This window comes from Lepisma saccharinum, chromosome 2, assembly GCF_977018435.1.
Source record: "Lepisma saccharinum chromosome 2, izLepSacc3.1, whole genome shotgun sequence".
Taxonomy (NCBI): Eukaryota; Metazoa; Arthropoda; class Insecta; order Zygentoma; family Lepismatidae; genus Lepisma; species Lepisma saccharinum.
The window spans coordinates 55,883,700-55,904,667 of record NC_139230.1 but is presented as its reverse complement, the minus strand read 5'-3'; the positions used below and the strand labels follow the sequence as shown (position 1 = coordinate 55,904,667).

Sequence of the window (20,968 nt, the reverse complement as noted above, 5' to 3'; positions counted from 1 at the left end):
TGCAACTTATGCTACCTCAAGAGGCCTTCTTATCTTGAATCAAAATAAAGTAAGTGCAGCTCTTCACTTAATCCAAACTGCAACTTTTGTGGCAAAATGTAAGTATTTAAAGTGGTCCTAGCTAAAAACATAATAATGAGACCAATATGTATGTGTGTGCCTGCACACACACACACATGCGCACATGTGTCTGGTCAGTGGCATGGCCAGGATTTTTGAAAGAGGGTGTTATGTATGCTTATTTAGTAGTCAGTCCTCATTTTACCATCTTTTCCTGCCTTTGACGTTCTTGTTTTAGGAATACTGGTCCAAAATGGAGATTATAACCTCCATTAACCCCTCCCCCTTTGGGTACACCACTGTGTATAATGTAATGCAGCAGGTTGCAGCAACCCAGCGGAGGTGGTTGCCAACAAGTTCCATCGTGCCCTCCAACCACTTGTCTCTTCCCCTACCTGTTATTTTGCTTCTTTCATTGTGCAAAATAATCAGATTTCCCTTCACAGCCATTCCTTACACCAGGTTTAAATCTGATATAAGAGATCACCTTTCACTTTGGCAGAAGATGAAGAATCGCACACTATACTAACCAGTCTCTCAACTGATTGGGTATGACTTGGGAAGCGAGCAACTGCTGGTTCACAAATATTGTGATCATCCACCATTTTCTTAATGTTATCAAAATTCAAATGGCTAACTATAGGAAGTTCTGTTACAAAACACACATCCCAGTCTATCAAGTTGATGTAGTCCTCTGCCATGAAATTTATGTCTGCCACTTTGAACACTTCACCAGATTTTCCTGGTCCACTCATCTAAAATCCTTCTCATGGTCATTTCTTTGATGCCTATCATCTATCAACATAGTGAGCAGAAAATTCTCTGGATGAGCGAAAGATGAATTCCTGGTGATCACCTCATCCACTAATTCTCAAAAGTTCTTCGATTTAACTTGAGAGCTCAACTGCCAGAAACACCATCCTTGCACATTGGATTTGATTTTAGAGAGATCTAAACAAGGGCATGCACACACACACACACACACACACACACACCAGAAGCATGCAGTAAGGAAAGGCGGTGCAAGCGCCGGTTGCGTTGTTTTTTAAAACACTTTTACATCTTAAGTTCGTGTTTTTCAATGCCTTTATACACATTAGAATGGAATTTATTTACTATAAGATATTTACATTGCAGAATTGTCATTTCCCCTATTTTCTGTTATTTTGGCTTGAAACATAAACCGGCTACACCCTTGACGACGCTGGGAGATGTGGCACGACTGACCGCGTTAGAAGAAGAGGACTGCTCGCCTTTCTCCCCGCTTTTCGAGTGACTTATGCAGTTCTTGCATGGACACTGTCCATCCCCGTTTACGAAGATAAAAGGCAGAGGGCAAGCAACACCAAGACCGCATCTGTCTTTGGCAAGGGTGTTTGAAAGAATTTGTCCACACTGGCCACAAGTGTTGCTAACTTCCAGAATTTTCTGTGCATCCGTAGCACCATCTAACGTGGTACGATTTGCATGTTTGAAACTCAATAGTAATCAACAAATTACATTATGAAGTGGGTGCTGCAGATGTGTGTTGTTTTTTACTGTGATATTGTGCTGTTTTTTTCTGTTCTTTGTACCTGGTGTAAAAGTATGATTCTACATTGAAAATTTCCACCATGGTTGACATACCAGACGAGCCATCGATTTGCAGTGCTGCAGGTAAGGACTTGATTAGGGACCTTCTTTCAAAACCATTCAGTTCGAGAACATATGGTGTAAAGTTGGAGCTTGTGATTGTGAATCATGAGCGACCGTTTCCTGAACTGTGCATAACCAAACCAACTAAGAAAGATGGGAAAGTATTCATTAGGCAGTTTAAAACATCTCAGTACAACAATATTATGTTGTTATGTGGCAGCAATGATCTTAATAAATTATTTTGTTGGCCAGATGTTTTGTTCAATACAAATTTAGGAACATGGAACTATACAAGCTACAGTGACTTGAGCAATTTTTATAATGCAGTGCAAAGACATGAACATTCCCAGAATCACATCTACGCTTGCATCCAACTGAAGACAAGTCATGATTCATAATTCTAGCCAAGTAAGAAACCGAAACCTGTCAGTTTATTTAAGATCGAAACTTTATGCTAATAGGATGTTTATTATTTTCAGGGTTAAAAAAGAACGTAATTTAATTTACAGTTGCCCTCAAATATCAAGTAAATCATTTTCTTCATGGTTGAAATTTACAAGTTTATATTGAGAGGCTGTTTTTCTTCTTTATAAACCGTGCAGCGAAGATTTGATTTTACGGTATGTATGCACTTCACACACTCAAGCCTGATAATTCACCATTATGCACATTATTGTAAGTAGGGATGTGTGTAGGCCTATATTATATTTGACATTGTTATAATTAACCGAAACGAAAAATCAACCCATTGCTTGCCTATCATGAAAGGTCACAGCACGCCCCTGACACACACACACACACACACACACACACAAATTGAACTTAGCAAGAATTTTCAGTTCTTCTGTTGTGTTTTCTGTTAATAATTAAACCTGAAGCAGGCAACAGGCAGTAATAAGCCACCAAGCATGAGATAATTTGTCATATAGATGTGTGTCACACTTACCATTGATGGCAACTTGACATATTTGCTGAATGTAATGCTGATCTGAGCTCAAATCTTTTGTGTGTAAAGTTAAAATTTCCGCAGGGATAGCCTAAAAGTTTGTCATTGTCAGTCCTCACAATTATGGAGCATTTTTCCTACAGGTTCTGTTGTCTGTCCATCAATTGTTTTCGACAGATGTCACATTGGTATGTCATTGAAATACAGGAGACAAATCAACCACTGCAAAGGTCTTCCAGCATGGTTCTCGAAGAATTTTATGAGTCCCCCTCGAGATATGACATTCATATTAGTTCCATCACAACCAACAGCCCTCAGAACTACTGAGTTCACAGAGAGGCTTGAATCGTCATTGAGATTATCTATTTTCAGTTAGTTGCTTTTACTTTTTTTCATTTCTCAAGGTAGCCCTGACACTTTGTGGTATACTTCAATCATGTGAATAATCCATTATAAGAAAACCTGGGAACTGAAGAATGCAACTACATTTCTTCAACTTTTTGGCCACTTCTTCACAAATGAATTGATTTGTTGGTTCTTTGCCACCACCCCCTTTCAAATCTGTACGAGTAAGTCTGTAGCATCTCATTATATCACCATATGAATGTAAAGCCCTGGAAGTGAAGGCACAAGGAGTTCAAAGAGAGATTCATAACTCAGACTTGTGTGAACATATTATTTAGCTGTAACCACACACACACACACACACACAAATCCAAATCTGTTATCAATCTTCTGAATCTTGAATCCTTGATGTCAAAACTACAGAATTGTCAGCAATGAAATGCAACTTTTAGCACAACCATGCCAAATATTTCGGCGACAATCCTTCTCTCTTGCAGTAGCAAGCAGGTGGACTATCTGAACAGAGCTTCCTGACTTCCAACTACTTTCCCTCTCCTCTTTATGAACACCACTGTACAAAACCAAGATTTTTCTCTACTTCATTGTATCAAGTAGATTATCACAAAGCTAATTATTTATATTTCCCCATGAATTTAAATGTTGAATTTAAAATCAGTCAACTTCAATTTCAATAATACCAGGTGTTTCAGAAATAATTGAGGGGTTACAAAAATTTACTGCAAGTAAATCATTGAACTTAAGTTTAATGGAACCAGTCCAACACGATTGAGGAACTCAAAGGGTTTGTGCGTGTTTGTTTTGTTAAGCTGAGAGTTCACATCATGCCACTAGGCGACACTCAAATCACCCACATCACTCACAGTGTTTTGTTCAATGTTTTGGTCCCCAAAATCACCAGGACTTACACTGTGTGACTTCTTTTTATGGGGTTTCATCAAAGACAGGGTATTCGTCCCACCAATGCCACATGATATCGCAGACCTAATGGAGTGTATGATTGCAGCAATGGACACTATCAACAGGCCCATGTTGATGTGAGTGTGGCAAGAAGTAGACTATCGTGTTGATGCATGCCATATCACCCGTAGTGTGCACATTGACCATTTGTAGGTGTAAAATAAACTATTTGAGTTCCTCGTTCATTTTGGACTGGTCTTGTTAACGAAAGTTCAATACTTTACTTGCAATAAATTTTTGTAACCCCGCAATTATTTCTGAAACACCCAGTATAATTCAGAAATTATAACTTCAAGCCCAATGAGGCATGGTGAGAAATTGAATAAAATTCCTGATTTTTATTCTGAGAACTTTTAGGACCAAGAAACAACTTTTGCACATGACATGTTTTCAAATTTTTGAAAAGAAAAGGAAAAAAATAGATACACCTTACTGCATATACGCTGGCATCAAATAGTTAAGCATAGTCAGAAAAACAGAGAAATGCAAAGGTTCAATGCAAGGGAACAGCAGAAGTGCCTTTTCAATTCAAAATATAATAAATATTGCAAAACTGAAAAAGATATTGAAACTACCTGAACTTCCCAAAACAGCGATTTTGTATGTCTATGATAATAATCCCTTAAAGGTATGTATTCCACAGCAGGTCCAGTTTTCAAAAAAGTTTCAATATGTTTGAAAAACCATGGCATGAACCAACGTCCAATTTCATTTAGCTGAAAAAATAAGCAAAATTACAAGTACTATATTAAGCTGTACAGAAAAATGTGGCTTTAAGGTCCATGTATGTATGATATTGAAAATCAATCAGTAACTATGTAGAAGTTACACACAGATTATTAATTATTTATGAAACTTATGAAACAAAGATTTCTTTTTTATTCAATATATATATGCAGTGCTCGAAGAATTTTCTTCAAAGCTAGGAGCCAGCTCTGAAAATCAGGCGCCAAGAAACTACCTACTAGCAATTGTGCATACTACAGAGAGTTTCGAAAGTCTCACAACCCCAACTTTGAAAATTTATATCATGAAAACCGTAAGAGGTATTTACACCAGGTTTTCTGCACTAAACTAATCATGTACGCTATCACTGGGTTAATACATTTATGTTACCATGTATCCAAATAAAAGCAATTACATTATTTTAAAAAAATATTGTTAATTTGCTGAAAACATCTGAGAATTGATTTTCAATAATATATACCAACGTAGAAATTTTCAGCAAAAAATGCAGGTTCGACCAGGACTCGAACATGGGTCTCTGATATACCGTGGCATTGCTCTAACCACTTCTTTTTTTTTCTTTTTTTTATTTACTTACTTTATTTTACTTCGTTTCTTGTGCCATTTGTGGCTAATTTGTGTAGATGGGGATGAGTGATGATATGATGAAATTGATGAATGGACATGCACAAACATCCATGCCCATGTCGGGATTCGAACACAGGACCCCTGGCATCATAACAAACCACTGAGCTACTGAGCCGGCCTGGCTTCCCCTGATTTTTCGCTGTTGCTGCTTTACCTGCATGGTATCTTCTCTGCCAGCGCTAGCCCAACGGGATCTATTGCCTTTGAAACACAGTAGACTTCGACGTTGCCTGGTTCCTCACAGCATAGAGATGTTAATTATTGAAGATCAGGCACACACAGGAAATGTACTATGTAGAAAGTTTCAGTGAAAGCTTATTGTTTTTGTTTACATTGAGATGTTGTGTTTTCGTGCGAAGCTATATAGCATCCACATGATGGGAGCTCGAGGCTGACTTATCAGGGTTGGGATTGACACCGGAAATGGAACAGCTAGTCGAAATTTGATACAACTTTTCCCAATGGGCTTGTCATAAGGGGCATTAAAAAAACAGATGCATTATTGTTTGGCTTGGTTCTCCGCATTGACAGGAAGTTATAGGTACCACATGTATTCTTGCCAAATGTTGATTCACCAGAACATGAACCGTGCGCATTCTCAAGGTGAACACAATCATGGCCCGAGGCATTTTCAAAGATTGATACCAAGGTTGTTTTGTGCCGATGTGCGTGTTCCACTTATAGGTGGTTGTGTTTTGGATTTCGTGTGCACACCATTCATCCCATTCGTGTTGGAGTTTCATTTTTACTCTAGGGAGCAAGTCTGTGTAAGGCAATCGTAAGGGGGTTGTGTGTTCGAGTGTTCGAGCTTGCTTTGCGTAGATGTGTACGAAGTTGTGACATTTGTTTTGATTGGAATGTGCCTTGATGAAGGTCACTTCTTGTCCCCATTTTCGGAGCCGTAACGCTGCACTTTGAAAAGGTGAGGAAATATTGTAAGTTTATAGGCTGCTGTGCCCCACCGTATACTGCTCTGTTGGTGTGCCTTATATATTATAATGCGCAATATGATATTTTTGTGAATGTTCGTAGGAATATGGAAACGAGGATAGCTACTATTTCAGCTTGGAAATCTTGTTTTAATCTTATGCCATTCGGAATCCGGACTTCTGTATGTTGAATTTTTTCGTGTACTAATATTACCATTCCCCTATTAGTTGTTGGTGTGCCGTATATATTATAATGCGCAATACGATATTTTTCATGTTTGGTACCTTTAACTTCCTGTAAACAGAGTATTTGGGATTGATATTCGGCAATTAAATCTAGTAATTCAAGTTTTCTCGCGGAGAAGCTATTAACATTCCATTGTACTATTATTTCCATTTCCGGTATCTATCGGAAACCTTGTTCTGTCAATGCGTGGATTCTATAATAGCCAGGAGATTAGATGTTAGAGATTGAATTTGTTTGATGAGTTGAATGCGATGTTTTTTGTTCTCTGTTTCCCGAAACGCATCCCATAAATTGGGAATCATGTCTAGGATCGAGTTGTAAATAAGATTGTGCTCTATTGTTATGTGCGCTGAGGTTGAGTTTACTCGATCTATCTCCGTCTTACTTGTCAAAACAGCGGGCTGAGCATTTTGTAGTATCGGTTTGGAATAATTGCTTTCTGTGTCAGAGGTGGGACTGGAGGTCATGATTAGCACTTCATCATCATCATACCAAATCTTGCTAGTGTTCGTTTTGCGGGGTTTATGATCGTCTTTTCTTTTTGTTTTGGATGATCGATGTCTATTGGTTAGCCTTGGTGGTTTAATGACATCAGTAGGGGAATTATATTCTAATACTGGTTCTTCCCTTGTGAGCACCGATTGCATATGATTCAATATCTGATAGTTATTGACCGTTTATGTCGAATGGGCCAAGTCAAGTCTAGTGTTGTCCACCAAATGTTCCGACCTTGGAAGACATAATGGGGGAAATTAGTACCTGTAAATCTTGGGTGGAGAACTTCCTCCCTGGTGGGGTTGGGAATAAAGATCCCTTCTAGTTTGTTTTTTGCCTCGTGGTATGAAATGTTTTCTTCAGCCGTTTTGTTTTGTATGGCTGATTCAAGTCTATGTCGGGGACAATTTTTTGATAAAGAGGAATGGGTTTCTTTGCAGTTAATACACGAGGGTGAACTGTCGCACTGGTCTTCATGTTTATCTTTGGCACAATAGGCACACATGGGTTTCGAACGGCACTGTTTATGGTGGTGCGAATAACGCCAACATTGGGAACATTGCAATACTGATCTTGTTCGAGGTGTTACTTCATGTATTTGGCTATTAATGATGATTTTATCAGGTATTTGGTTCCTGCGGAAGGTAACACAGAAAAGTTTTGTTGGAACGAGGTCAAAAGTCCCATCTTCTCGCCAGATCTTTTTCGGCCAGCGTATGACTGTGAGAACCCTGATGGGGCTTTCTATACCTTCCAATACGTCTTGTTCAGAGGTATCATGTTCAATAACAAATACCAGACCTTCCCTTTGAACTAATGAAAGTGGCATCCGTGATTGAACCAGCATTTCCCGATGTAAAGCAGTCTGCAGCATGAAATTATTAGCAGCCCTTGCTGTTTTGAATGTTACCTGGACCCGATTGATACCACATTGTTCTACCAAGTTCACGGTCACATTTTTTTTCCTGAGAATGTTTCTGACGCTACCTGCGGCAAGTTTTTTCGTGTTTTTCTCAATGCCGTCCAGGAGGATGAGATATGGTCCCGGCATGTCTTTGTCGTACCAGTATTCGGGAAGAGTGGGTTGAAGTTCTGAAATAGAGTCTCCGCGAGGAACTTTGTCTGGCTGGATCGATTCCTCCATTTCATCCCGGTGGCATTTTTGGGTGTTTTTGTCCGCACTTATCTGAGAGGGTGGTATGTGGTTAGTCTTGGTTGTTGATGAGAGTTGTTCTATTGTGTCCATGTCGGTGTCTGGGGATTCGTTCCCGTCCATGGCCGTTCAGGCTGGCTACCCGGGTGAAGGGATACATATCACTGTTCTATTAAACCGCGCGGTATGTGTTCCTATACAATATTTGTTCACTACACTATCACTTGGTAGCAAAATCGCAAGAACTAGTTGAAGAGAAACCACTGCACGAGGATCTTCGTACGTACGTCTTGATCCTGTCAAGGTTCCAGTTGAACTCCTCTTGGAAAACCTCTTGCATATGAGTGTAAGAATGAGTAGTAGAATACTCTTCATGCGCTGCTCCAAAGAATATGCTATGCTCAATCAATTAAAGGAACAGGCATAGTAGCGTCGAAAGTGAGCGAAGATAATTCAGTGTAACCAGAGGCAGACTAGGATTCTCTCAAGAGTTCAATTTCGGCACAAAATCTTGGTTTATGATTTTTCACATAAATACTTAGGCACATGTGGCGTGCGTCTGTTGCTTAAATGGGCTGTTGAGACAGCACCATGTGCTATTATTATTATTATTATTTAAAAAGATAAAATATTACCTTTCCTGGTTCTGCAGACGATACCATGTTTCCTGTCATAATCACTCCACTCTCCTTGCTGAACATGATTCCTTCCACAAAGTCATTTTTATCTGTGTTGAATGATTCCTTTTTAAAGTGTGCAGAAGCTTCTTCAAGAGAATAAACAGGTTGATAATGTAACTTGACAAATCTGTAGAAAAGGAAATGAAATTGAAAATTAATTGTTTGTGTGTGTGTCTGTGTCTTCCATGCTATGATAGATGAAACAGTAAGACATGAGAAAAGCAGAAAGTTGTGTGTCTTTCTGCTGAACAGGGCAGGTTAGGTGGAAGAGAGAGACACCTGAAAGAGGACAATGCCCCGAATATGAGGGGTAGGAAATACTAAGGGAGGGTTGACTATATTAAGAGCCCTTGTTCCCAGGGAAGGGTAATGGAACAGCACGTAGAAATTCATCCCTAGGTGATGCAGTTTTTGCCTGCTTCAGGAGGTTTTGCATATTCTGCTGCATGATGTCACTGAAGACACTATAAAATTGCACCTAAAAACATGGAACAGACGCATAATAACCCTTCGGAATTAATGAGCACATCAAGATCACACCTTTCTTGCCATTTCTGGAAATATAAATAAATGTCAACTGAAGAAGTGCATGATAGATTCAACACGTGTTCTTGTCATAGTGGTCTAGCACCAATTCTCACACCTTTTTAAAAAAAACTGGTCGTAACAGTGAGATGAATGATGATTAGAGAAAACAAAACAGAATAAAACATTGATAGAATCAATCGGACTGGAAAATCATTGGGGAATAGTAACTTTCTCACAAATATAAGTATATAATATATATAAATAGTAGAGTGCCTTTTTTGGTCGAATTGCCTGTGGAATGGTGGTTAGCTCGGCAGGAAGAGACATTACATTCATATAATCTCTTGATAGTGATCTTGCTCAAATCTCGATTGTAAAAAAATTATAGTATTTTCCAGCAGAGGATCATTTTACTGTGGATATGCCATATTTTACTATTAGTATTAATTGTAATAAAAAAACTTCCATTACTAGCCAATGTATTAGCAATCACTGACACAGAAAAAAAAATCTCTTCTGAAACTGAGTCTGTCTTTTTGTTGAATTACATTCAGTTGTGTATGTTGGTATTTGACTCTTAAGTCATAATAAACACAGCTGGCCAGGGGTCATGGGTTCGAATTTCAGCCTGGGCGTGGATGTTTGTGAGTGTCCATTCATTAATTTCATCATATCATCGCTCATCACCATCTTCGCAAATTAGCCAAAGTGGCACAAAAAACGAAGTAAAATAAAGCAAATTAATCACTCAATAAAAACAACAAACAACAACAACACTAATTAGCAAGGTGGTTGTTATAGACCAGTAACACTTCCATGAAATTCATGCCATGCCACTAGTATCGTGTATGTGTTAAATAACTATTATTCTTATATTGATCATAATATTATTTATCGTCATTTCAATGAAACATATAGCTATTATCTTGCTCCCATTATTATCTGGATAAACAATAAATTTAAAACACACAGAATAAGTATCTAAATACACCCTATACTCAAATTATATTTTTTTTTTTTTTTTGCCAACAGTGTAAACTTTCTACAAATCAAGACGGAAAAATCTATTCATATCTGTTCCTAATGACTGGACCAATGTGGAACATTTCCCCCCTGAAAATTAATGCCAGTGTAAAATATATATTGCACACGCATGTAATTTAATTTCAGTCACAATTATTTGTGTAAATTATTATACAGAACTGATAATTACAAGTAATAATGATAGAGATTGTTGCAGGTACACAATAACTTGAAATGGAAGCCATATTTCAGAAAAAACCCTGTGGATGCCCATGATTGGATCACTGTATGTTTGTCAAATCTTTACTGTTGATCTAATTAATGACAACGTGTATGAATAAATAAAATACAATATTATAAATTTGTGTAGTGCATAATTTTCGTAATAAAAATCCCTACATCAATAAAAGTTCTCTCAATGAAAACATGCATTTGTTTTACACCTAATTTTAAAATAAAATGAAATGAAAGTGTTGTGTGATGGAAAACACATAGTATATCAACAAGATTAACTGCATTTATTAAGGAACTTGGAAAACAACGTAACACTTTACATTATAATGAAACTACAATCTCCATTCCAGGTTCTTGTTTGCACAGACTCTTGACTAGCAACAGTAGCTTGATTCTTTCTCCTCTAGGAGGCAGCACTACATTCCTCCCAGAGTTACAAAACAAAATAATTAACAAGGGTAACCATATCTGTCAGGGGGTACCTTAATCCTGGTCAATCTTCTAGGCACATGAGGAGTGTATCTTGGTCGTGGAGCAGCGTCAGCATCTTGGGGTTGATGGTCATCAACGTCTGGTTGAGGTGGGGTAGTTTTGAAATCCCAATTTTGATCCTCTGCCATGCCTTCTGGTCCAGGTGAACTATCACCAACCCAGGTTTCTGGACTGTTTTGTTGTGTGTGAGTCCTGTGACGAATCCAACGTGAATGTACCACTCTTTGAGTTCCATCGGCAAAGTGCACTTTGTAAAGGTGAGTTTCACCCAACCTTTCTACAATATCTGCCTCCTTGAAGTTAGATGACAAGTGCTTCGGTGATTGAACTCATACGGTTTCGGTAGGTGAAAATGTCCTCTATGGTTTGGTGTGGTTGTTCCTAGGCTTCAAGAAAGGAGGAGCTTCCGCTCTCTCGGCATCTCTAGTATGAACATCACGTATACAGTTCCACCATGTTCTTGGACTGAAGTTGAGGACTGAGACTGTAGGAAGACTATGCTCCTCTCCCAACCGGGAATTCCTCAAAAACAGCAGGGACTCTGCTAACTTGGTATTGAACTGTAAAGAAGTCAGATGTGGATGTTCGTGCAACACCTTCGACATGCCAGACTTCACCGTGCGTACATGTCTCTCTGCAAGCTCGTTGCTAGGACTGTGGTACGGTGGTATTGTGATGTGTTCAATCCCGAACTGCTGGCAAGAGGAACGGAACGTGAGGCTGCTGAACGTTGGACCATTGCCAGAAACTATTGTCTGTGGAATTCCGAGAGTCGAGCATGACTAAAGAATCCAGTGTATGGTTTTCAGTGTATCTAACGACGATACTGGCCAGACATCTATCCAGTGACTGTAAGCATCCACAAGTAATAGAAACTTCCTCCCAGCCAAGAAGAAATAGTCCACGTGAAGTCTTTGTCCTACGGATCTAGCTTCCGGCCACCTATTGCCTGGACCTTTCTTGACCTTCGGACTTGAGGCTTGACAAGTTTCCTCATCACCTGATCTTTCCTTGTTAAAAGGCAATCCGCTAAGTTTATCTGATGTAGGTGCAGCATCTTCACTTAACGGCACGTGTATGATGTTTGACATCAACTTCGATATGTCTACACTAGTGCTAGAAGTAAAGACTTGATCAGAATTTGTCTGTGAGTGTTGAAGTTGCCCAATCTCTGTAGGTATCACTACCATAAAACTTGCCGACTTTGAGCGTAACAGTAGCGTTCTCCAATCCAGAGTAACGATATCTAACCAGGAACGACCTATGAGTGTATAATATAGATGATCCTTGCATAAAATAACGAGAAGTGAGTAAGTCGATCCAGAGTGTACAAGTTCAAGTTCAGCTTGTCCTTCCACAGTAGGGGTATTTCCCTACTCTATATATTTTTATAGTGGAGCAGTTAATATTGGTTGTTGGAAACCAATTCCTGAATGAATCTGCTTGGAACAGAGTTACGGCAGATCCTGTATCGAGCTCACATTGAATAAACTTGCCGTTAATAAGCAAATCCTTTACAATTGGATTCTTTGATAAAGAATAATTGGAAGTAGGTGACCCGATGATGTGTGAGTCACAACTGTATGAGACGACACTAGGTAACCATGTTGTTTGCTCATCAAGTGAACTTCGAGATGTTGACATCTGCAAATTTGTGTGTTCAGTAGTGTGCCCTACGTTATTATTACTATTGGATTTTCGTTTAAACTTCCCTCTCTTCCTGCACTGCTTTTGCCAGTGACTACGTTTCCTACAGAATGATCAAACAGAATACTTGGCTGGACAGTTGTCTTTAGAATCATGTTTTTATGTACAGTTAGAATGGCTGTAAGCAGTATATTTCATTCCGTGAATTGTTGAATTAGACAAACTATAAGTACGTTGTTTTGTATGTTTGTCCCCTTGCACTGTTCTTCTTGGAAATTGGGTTCAGGTGCATGAAACTGATGACTCTTGCTTTACATTTTCTGATCGTATTAACAATCGGGTTTCTTTCTCTAACAAAGCTTCATCCAGATAACCATAGATACATTTTATGGCTTGTTGCTTTAGTCTAATGAAATGATCAGAAACTGTTTCACCTTCCTCTTGTACATAACGTCGAAACTTATATTGTTCAATAAACTTATTTGTTACAGGTTTTTAATGTGACAAAAGACTATCCTTTAGATGAGAATACGAAAGATTCTGCACAAGATCTGATGCGACTACATTTTTCAAAACTTTAAATGCCTTTGCACCTATAAAGGGAATGAGTACAGGAACTCTCTGATCATCGCTGAACTTTTGAATAATACATAGCTGTTCAAAGCATAATAAATAATCTTCAATGTCCTCTGAATCTTTGTCGAAAGCATTTATTGTGTGCATATTTATGAAAACTGTGAACCCTTTATTCCTTGGACTAAATGGTGTAATATGAAAAAAAATTACCTGATTCCTGTATTTTATACTTAATTTTTTCAATCTAACAAAGTTTATACTATGGTTATTCTGTTTGCATATTAATTAACTTTATTCCTGTTATCAAATACAGTATATAAATAACAAACTCTCTGCTTTATAACTTGAAATGTACAATTTTCCGTTACAGTGAAGGTCGATGGACAAGGTCGTCCTCCCCCCTCCTGATGATCATGGAATGTTTACAATTAACTTAAATGGCCTGGGCATGGATATTGTGAGTGTCCATTCATCAATTGCATCATATCATCACTCATCCCCATCTTCGTAAATTAGCCAAATGTGGCACAAAAGGCAAAGTAAAATAAATCAAATCAAATCACAAATCACAATTAACTTAAAAATAAATAAATCTAGAATTTACCTTAAAGCTGGAATAATTTTAATCTCCACAGCGGTCAGAAATCCAAGTGTTCCATAAGACCATGGTACAGAATAAAATAAATCAGGATTGCTATCCTACAAGGGAAAGGAAAAATAGTAATCTTTAAACCAAAAAATAATATAAAAATAGAATATTTAAAATATATATTAATAGTTAGATGCCTGACTCTCTGCACATACATTTTTCATTTTAATGCATGCTTTCTGGTGTGCAAAGTTTCACAGATATCATTAAGCCAACAAATTAATCATAATTCATTTTTTACATACGAAATGAAATAACATTACTTTGCAAGTCAATCTGTACCTATACTATAACATGTGAATTTAATGATGAAGAATATGTTGAGAATATCTTATTTACCTTGGAACAGGTTGCAATGCTGCCATCAGATAAGACTAGCTCATATGAAACACAAATATGTTGAAATAACCCAAATTTATGGGATGCAGATTCAATACCAGTGCCCATTACCAAACCACCTGTATAATGAAGATAATACAGTTTAGTAATATTTTTTTGTTCTAGTTTGTACAATATTTTCTCTATTAATATGGTTTGAACTGACATAACACCTTTATCTCAATACCCTGAGTCATTTTTGTTTAACAGTCAGCTACAAATATAGTTTTAGTTTTCCTTGACTATGGACGTTTGGAAGGAGGGACAAAGGGGATATCCATGCCCCTCTCCCCCTGATTGATTGATTTGGTGTTTTAAGTACACTTTATGCACAGTAAGGCTAATCGGGACTGGACCTACAGTTTAAAGTGGGATCCGAAATACTATGTGCCTCCACCGGGAATCGAACCCGAGACCACTTGACGCTACCACTGTGCCATTGGGGAGCTGCTACTTACTGCATCATGCCTGCTGAAAACTCTATATTACACACACATAATTTCATTTCAGCCACATTAATTTATGTTAATAAATAATGGTGTTTTGGGAACATAATTTCAAACTGAAGGAGTATTTTTTAAGGGGCAGTGCTATTTTGGAAATATGAAATTATTATATTACAGCATTATCGCTAGAACTACAGGAGAATTTACCTCCCTAGACTTACAGCAAGGAGTCAATTTGACTGCCATGTAATTTAAATGAAAAAGATAAATAAAATGAGAAAAATATTTCAATTTACGAAGGATTTACTTATTCTTCACATCTTGATTCCTCTATGTGTGAAATAATAACACACACTTATTAATTTTCTACACACACTTGAAGCAATGAACCTTTTGTCTTTAGTCCAATATCTACACAGACATAAATACAGTGTCTATCACAGCCAAGGTGGCCATGGAGTGGCAGCTAGCATGCTGGGAAGTAAGAGCGAATCTGATAGCAAACTGGATGCAATGTTCACATAACTTAAACTGCTAGGTATGCAATGAAATAAGCTCATACAATTACATTGACAGTTACAATTAAAATGAGCACATACTTTGTTACAAGAGGTGTTTGAAATGGCGTACTCCTGCATCCACACATTTATGGCATATTTATATGAAATTTTCACTAACACATATCAGTTCCTCTTCCAAAATTGTTTCAGTTTCACCCCTGAGACTTTCTTTCAATTCTTCTAATGTATGGCTTCAGGTTTAAGAGCTTTGTAGCTCGCCATGCAGGTGTCATGGAAATGTCTGTTTCATGTGCAAGACACTTGAGGGATTTTTGAGGAGTATGTTCCAATCATGCTACAACGTTGTCTAGTTTCTCCTCAGTAAGCACACCGTTTTACCCTTTGCTTCTTACCAAAAACAAACCCTGTTTCCCTAAATTTGTTCACAAGTATCCAAACACTGTCTCTGTGTGGAACAGGAACATCTGGGAATTCTGCTACAAAACACCTTCTAACTTCCCTACAAGAATTCATAATAAAGTAAGAGTCATACATAAAAATTTGATGTTTTAAATTCTACCTATAGTGTGGCATTATTATACTTCAGGCAAGCCCCAGTAATATGTAAACTAAAACAAAACAATCTAAAACACCTGTTAACACATTAACACTTCACAAACATATACAAACTGGATACCAACTATCTGGATACTGAAGCACACTGATGCATCCAGCACCATGGTCATCATACAGCTATGGGTCTAAATGCTGGCAGATGCACTCTTACTTCCTGGCATGCTAGCCACCCACCACTCAATGTCCACCTCTGCTGTTAAAGGCACTGTATAAGGTCATACACTCCACAGAGGAAAATTGTAGATAAACCACTATGTGTGTCTTCCTCAGGCATCATTTAATAGAAATAAATATTCGGGTGAGGTGTAGGGTTTCGAATTCCACTTACACACATTGAAAACAAAAGCAAGCACACAAGGAAACAATTGAACCACATGGCACCATCTTGAACTACGTTTCATGTTCAGGTAGATCTGATTGACAAAATTTACTGATAATTTATGACAATGGCATGCTATCATTGCACTATGAATGAATTTATCCATACCATATTTATATAACAACATCATGATATAGAGCAGGGTTTATATGTTCACAGTACAACCAAGTAATGTTACAGTGTTTTCAATGCTAACATATAATTTAAAATACTTAACTTGTAACTAATGATTATAAAATTACTAAAACTGCACTTGGATTACCTTCTCTTATTGAAATTAAAGTAAGAAGAAAATATAATTATATATTAATAATGGGATACAGGAGGTTTTGCAATAATTTTCTGCATTTTTCTACTAAGCTTCTGTACCAATACTGGTACATGTACCATAGTTTGAGAAACCTTGGAGAGTATAATGAAAAGGTAAAGTCGTCCCCTGTTCATTGCACCATGCCATGAAACCGTATAAGGGGTGTGAAGGTAGGGCCCCACACATCATAAACCTAAAAGAAAATTAAGTTTGTCAATTCTGTAGGAATATCACTTTCTATTACACTGTTATCATGTACTGAATGATCATAGAAAGGAATTATAATACAAAACAAGATAAACTTTTGTGCACAAATTTGAATTTCACATCTATAATTTCAGAACATATCACACTATCATCTGAATAATACAGGCAGGGTTTAAAATCTCTAAATATTTGAGAATCCTGCATTTATCCTTCTAGTTATGAGATAACTAAAGAAACCAATAACATGAATTTTATAAATCGTCTTACTTACCAACTGTAAGATCATCTATCTCAGGAAGAACAGGGATTGTCCAGCCAAGAGAGTTAAGAGTAGAAGTCAATTGGCCCATTGTAACTAAAGGTTCAACACAGACAGTCTACAAAATACAAAATATGATTTAAAATTATATTGTTGACAATAAAAACAAAGTACTCAATGAATATTATCATCACTGCAATTAAGTTGACAAACATGAACATTATGTCAATTCATAAAGTTCTGTTCTAATATATTTGTCGTCATGACAGCTTCCATCATAATTTTAGTTACTCTGTAGTTTATCCTTTATTTTTCTACAATAGTAACAATGATTTTAGAATACTGCAATTATTGAATTGTCCAGAACAATTTCCACATTACATATTTCCCATTTTAAAGAAAAATGCATCAAGATAAGTTGTAATTAATATCTTATTTGGAACATTAGGTTAAGTTACATGGGAGGAATAGGAGGAGAAGTGGTATGGGGGAAAGCAACTGTGACTTTGTTTAAGGAGTTAGCTACTGATGGAAGTCATAGAAAAGTCTCAGTCAGGTGATCACTTGGGAGAGTTGAATCTGTGGCACACCTAAATTTACCTGCTTTAGGGAGAAGTTACAAATAAATAAACAAATGAATTCATATTAACAGTAGTTTTTAATAAATAAATTTGAAGTTTGAAACAATTATGCTTGCTATACATGTTCATTAAGCAAATCATAGGTTAGAATAATATCATCAACACTGACAAGGAACAACATTATTTAGTGTAATGTAATTTTCTCTACATGATATCTATCTTCATTGCTTGACCTCTGCATTAACATGAAGTGAAGCTTTGAAGAATAAACAATGCACTCAAATAGTTTTCAAAATATACCCTCTACCAGGTACACTAGGTAATTGTAAATATATTATACTGCACAATAGACACTGCACATACAAAATATAAACTGCTATAGTATGCTGTATGATATGAACTGCTTATGTAATCTCATTCTGATCTTGATAAATAATTTGAGTATTGAGATTATGATTTAAAGAATTACAAATTATAAATTCCATTGTAATCTACTTAGATCTGGTCTTTCTCTAACAAATCCTGATGATTTACAACATTACCTGTTTGTTACAATTCACTTCCAGCACATCCATAAGATTTACACTTATGTTTCTCATGGTACTCTTATATTTCCCTCTTCTAAAACTCATTGTCTGCCATCCGGGTCTAGCTGTGCACATCTTTTCACTCATTCCCTCTGACCGCCATTTTTGAACCTGAAATATGCAATCAGAACAAAAGTAAAAACAATTGCAAATAGATACAACATTGCTGTACTTTTCTCTTAAATATCTTTGCAATATTGTATTTCAGATTGTTGTCCATAATTTTAATCTCGAGCAGAGAATATATTTTTGAAGTCACAAAAGCGATTATAAACTTATCTTTGTTGTGGCCTCTGCAGGACAGATCTAAAACACAGAAACAAGCCTCCAGTGGGAACAAATTGGAAAAATTGTATATTCAAATATGATAGCACTGGAGTTGCCTCTGTGGTGTCATGAGTGCCGGACTTCTGATTTTGCTATTGGCAGTCTGAGGTTTGAGTCCTGGAACAGAAGTTTCTTTGTGCAGGTGTCCCATTCATCACCATTCATCCAAATTGTCGTAATTAGCCAAAAGTGAGAGAAAAGTGATGCTAAGTATGAAAAATAGAAAAATAAATTAATTAGCTTTGTGTCTTGGAGAGGCTTTATATTAACCAGACTCATTCTGCTAAGAATTCATTACATAAATAACCCATGGTGCAACAGCATGTGAGGGCCAGGGACTACCTACCAATTGCTGGCCGCACTCCCACATGAGGTGGTAGAGCGTCTGACCAGTTACGGGGTGACATGTGGTCTGCACGATGAACCCTCAGTCATTGTTGTGAATTCATTATACTGTTGCAATTAAAATTCTCATAACTTTATTACATTAAAAAAAGAACTAACAAATTTTATTTTTAAAAAGGTTGGTAAATTTAATAACAATTAAATTGGTATTAAAGTCCCACAGGAATTAAGTTCCTTGATTACAAGACAATAAATCTTCAAGAGTTTTATTTATTGAGTAGAACTTGTTAATAGTGTATGATCCAGCACATGTATTATTTTATTTTTTAGCTAAATACTAGAAATAATCTCTAAATGATAACTTAAGGAAAAGTAGACTTGGTCAACAATGGTAAACTATTTTTAAAAAACCTCTCTGTGATATCTGATTCTCTACTCTTATCAAACAACTATCTCGACTTTTGTACCATAGATAACTTTCAATCACTAAGTCATCACAGGTGTAGTTATATCTGTGAGCTATTGTCACAAGAAATATCTGGTTTTAGATGATAATAATAATGTACCACCTGGTGGTGTGGTAACAGACAATTGACTCCATTTGTTAATACAAGTATCTTGGACTATACTGAAAACTGAATGTGATTATTAATAATCATATGTACTTCACCATAGGTGTTGCAAGCTTTGAATTATTGACACCTTCGTCGCCAAACATATTCAGTGATTGAGTCATGACTCATGAGTTTTGGCTTAGCGAATTGATATTAACTAGCTACAAAATTTGTAGCTGTAGTGATGCTATATTTTAAACATTTCTGAGTTTGCACCAGAATACCTGCTGCAGAGACTACTTTCAAAACTTTATTGTTAACATTTATATTTGAAATTGAACTTGACAATATTATTATTGTTGACCGCACCAAGTGTGGACAGTAGAAGTTGAGAAATAATTTTTTCATCATATTTTTATGAATGAACTCCAATCAATGTTCATTGAAAGAGGAGTTTGTCTTGAAGTCAGAACCAGCCTTAGGGGATGGGAACTCAGGAACTCGGGCACTCACCCCATGCATCAGGGGGCCCTACACCAGGCCATTCCCATACAGAATAAAAATAAAGTACTTATCCTTATCAGCAAATACAATATTAAAAATAAGGTACCTGAAACCAATATGGCCTATTTGCTGTTTCCAAGTAGTTACAAGGTCATTTCACAGATGACGTTAGTATGCCATTTAGACTGTCCGAATGACATGATTGAACCTGTTGGCTGTACTTATAGTGCAGTAACTTGAGGACAAAGAACCGAAATAGCTGGACATCATGATTGTGTTCTACGTAATTTACTGTAATATTGCATATGGAAGTTATTACTTACTGCATCTTCTAAGTGATAGGTGTTTATATCACTGGCACAGTGATAGCTTCGTCGCCTTGTAATCAAGGGGTCCCAGGTTCGATACCCAGTGGAGGCATATAGTGGTTCGGATCCCACTTTAAACTGTAGGTTCATTCCCGATTAGCCTATCTGTGCACAAAGTGGACTTAAAACACCAAATCAATCAATCAGTCATATTATGATAGCTCATAATTTGAACCTTACAACAATGTACTTAGTTTACACTTTAATCTAAAGTCTTGTTTTAAACGGAAGAAAAAGAATACTAAACACAGTCAAAAAAGTTTTGCATCATCTGAGAAGTGATGAAAATAGCGTCCACAACATGCCGAAGCGGACAAGAACCGATGAAGCAGAGCTCATTGTGCGAAGTAACGCAGTCGACATGCAATACCGATCACCACAGATGACTACGGGAGCCGGCAAGTGCATGCGTGTGTTCGAGCGTAGCACCACAGTAGTCAGCGAAGGTTAGGTAGGTGTTCCTTGTGTCCAGTTAGTGAAGGTGAGCGAGTGCAGCCGTGTACAAGGCATGCCTAGGCGTACAATAGAGCAGTTTGATCCGGCCAGGATCATCACGCTACTGCAGACTGGCATGTCACAACGGGCTGTAGCTAGGG

The 20,968-nt window shown here is 37.2% G+C and overlaps 1 protein-coding gene across 1 annotated transcript in view; it reads right to left on the bottom strand.

The window, feature by feature from the left end:
* LOC145984436 (delta(24)-sterol reductase-like) overlaps positions 1–20,968 on the bottom strand; it is a 55,234-nt gene that overhangs the window by 19,446 nt on the left and 14,820 nt on the right. The window contains exons 2-7 of the mRNA XM_083118101.1: positions 18,230–18,385; positions 17,119–17,224; positions 14,331–14,449; positions 13,947–14,041; positions 8,798–8,969; positions 4,540–4,680 (exon numbers count right to left, since the gene is read on the bottom strand). Coding sequence (XP_082974227.1) covers positions 4,540–4,680; positions 8,798–8,969; positions 13,947–14,041; positions 14,331–14,449; positions 17,119–17,224; positions 18,230–18,385 — 789 coding nt within the window. The remainder of the gene's footprint in view (positions 1–4,539; positions 4,681–8,797; positions 8,970–13,946; positions 14,042–14,330; positions 14,450–17,118; positions 17,225–18,229; positions 18,386–20,968) is intronic.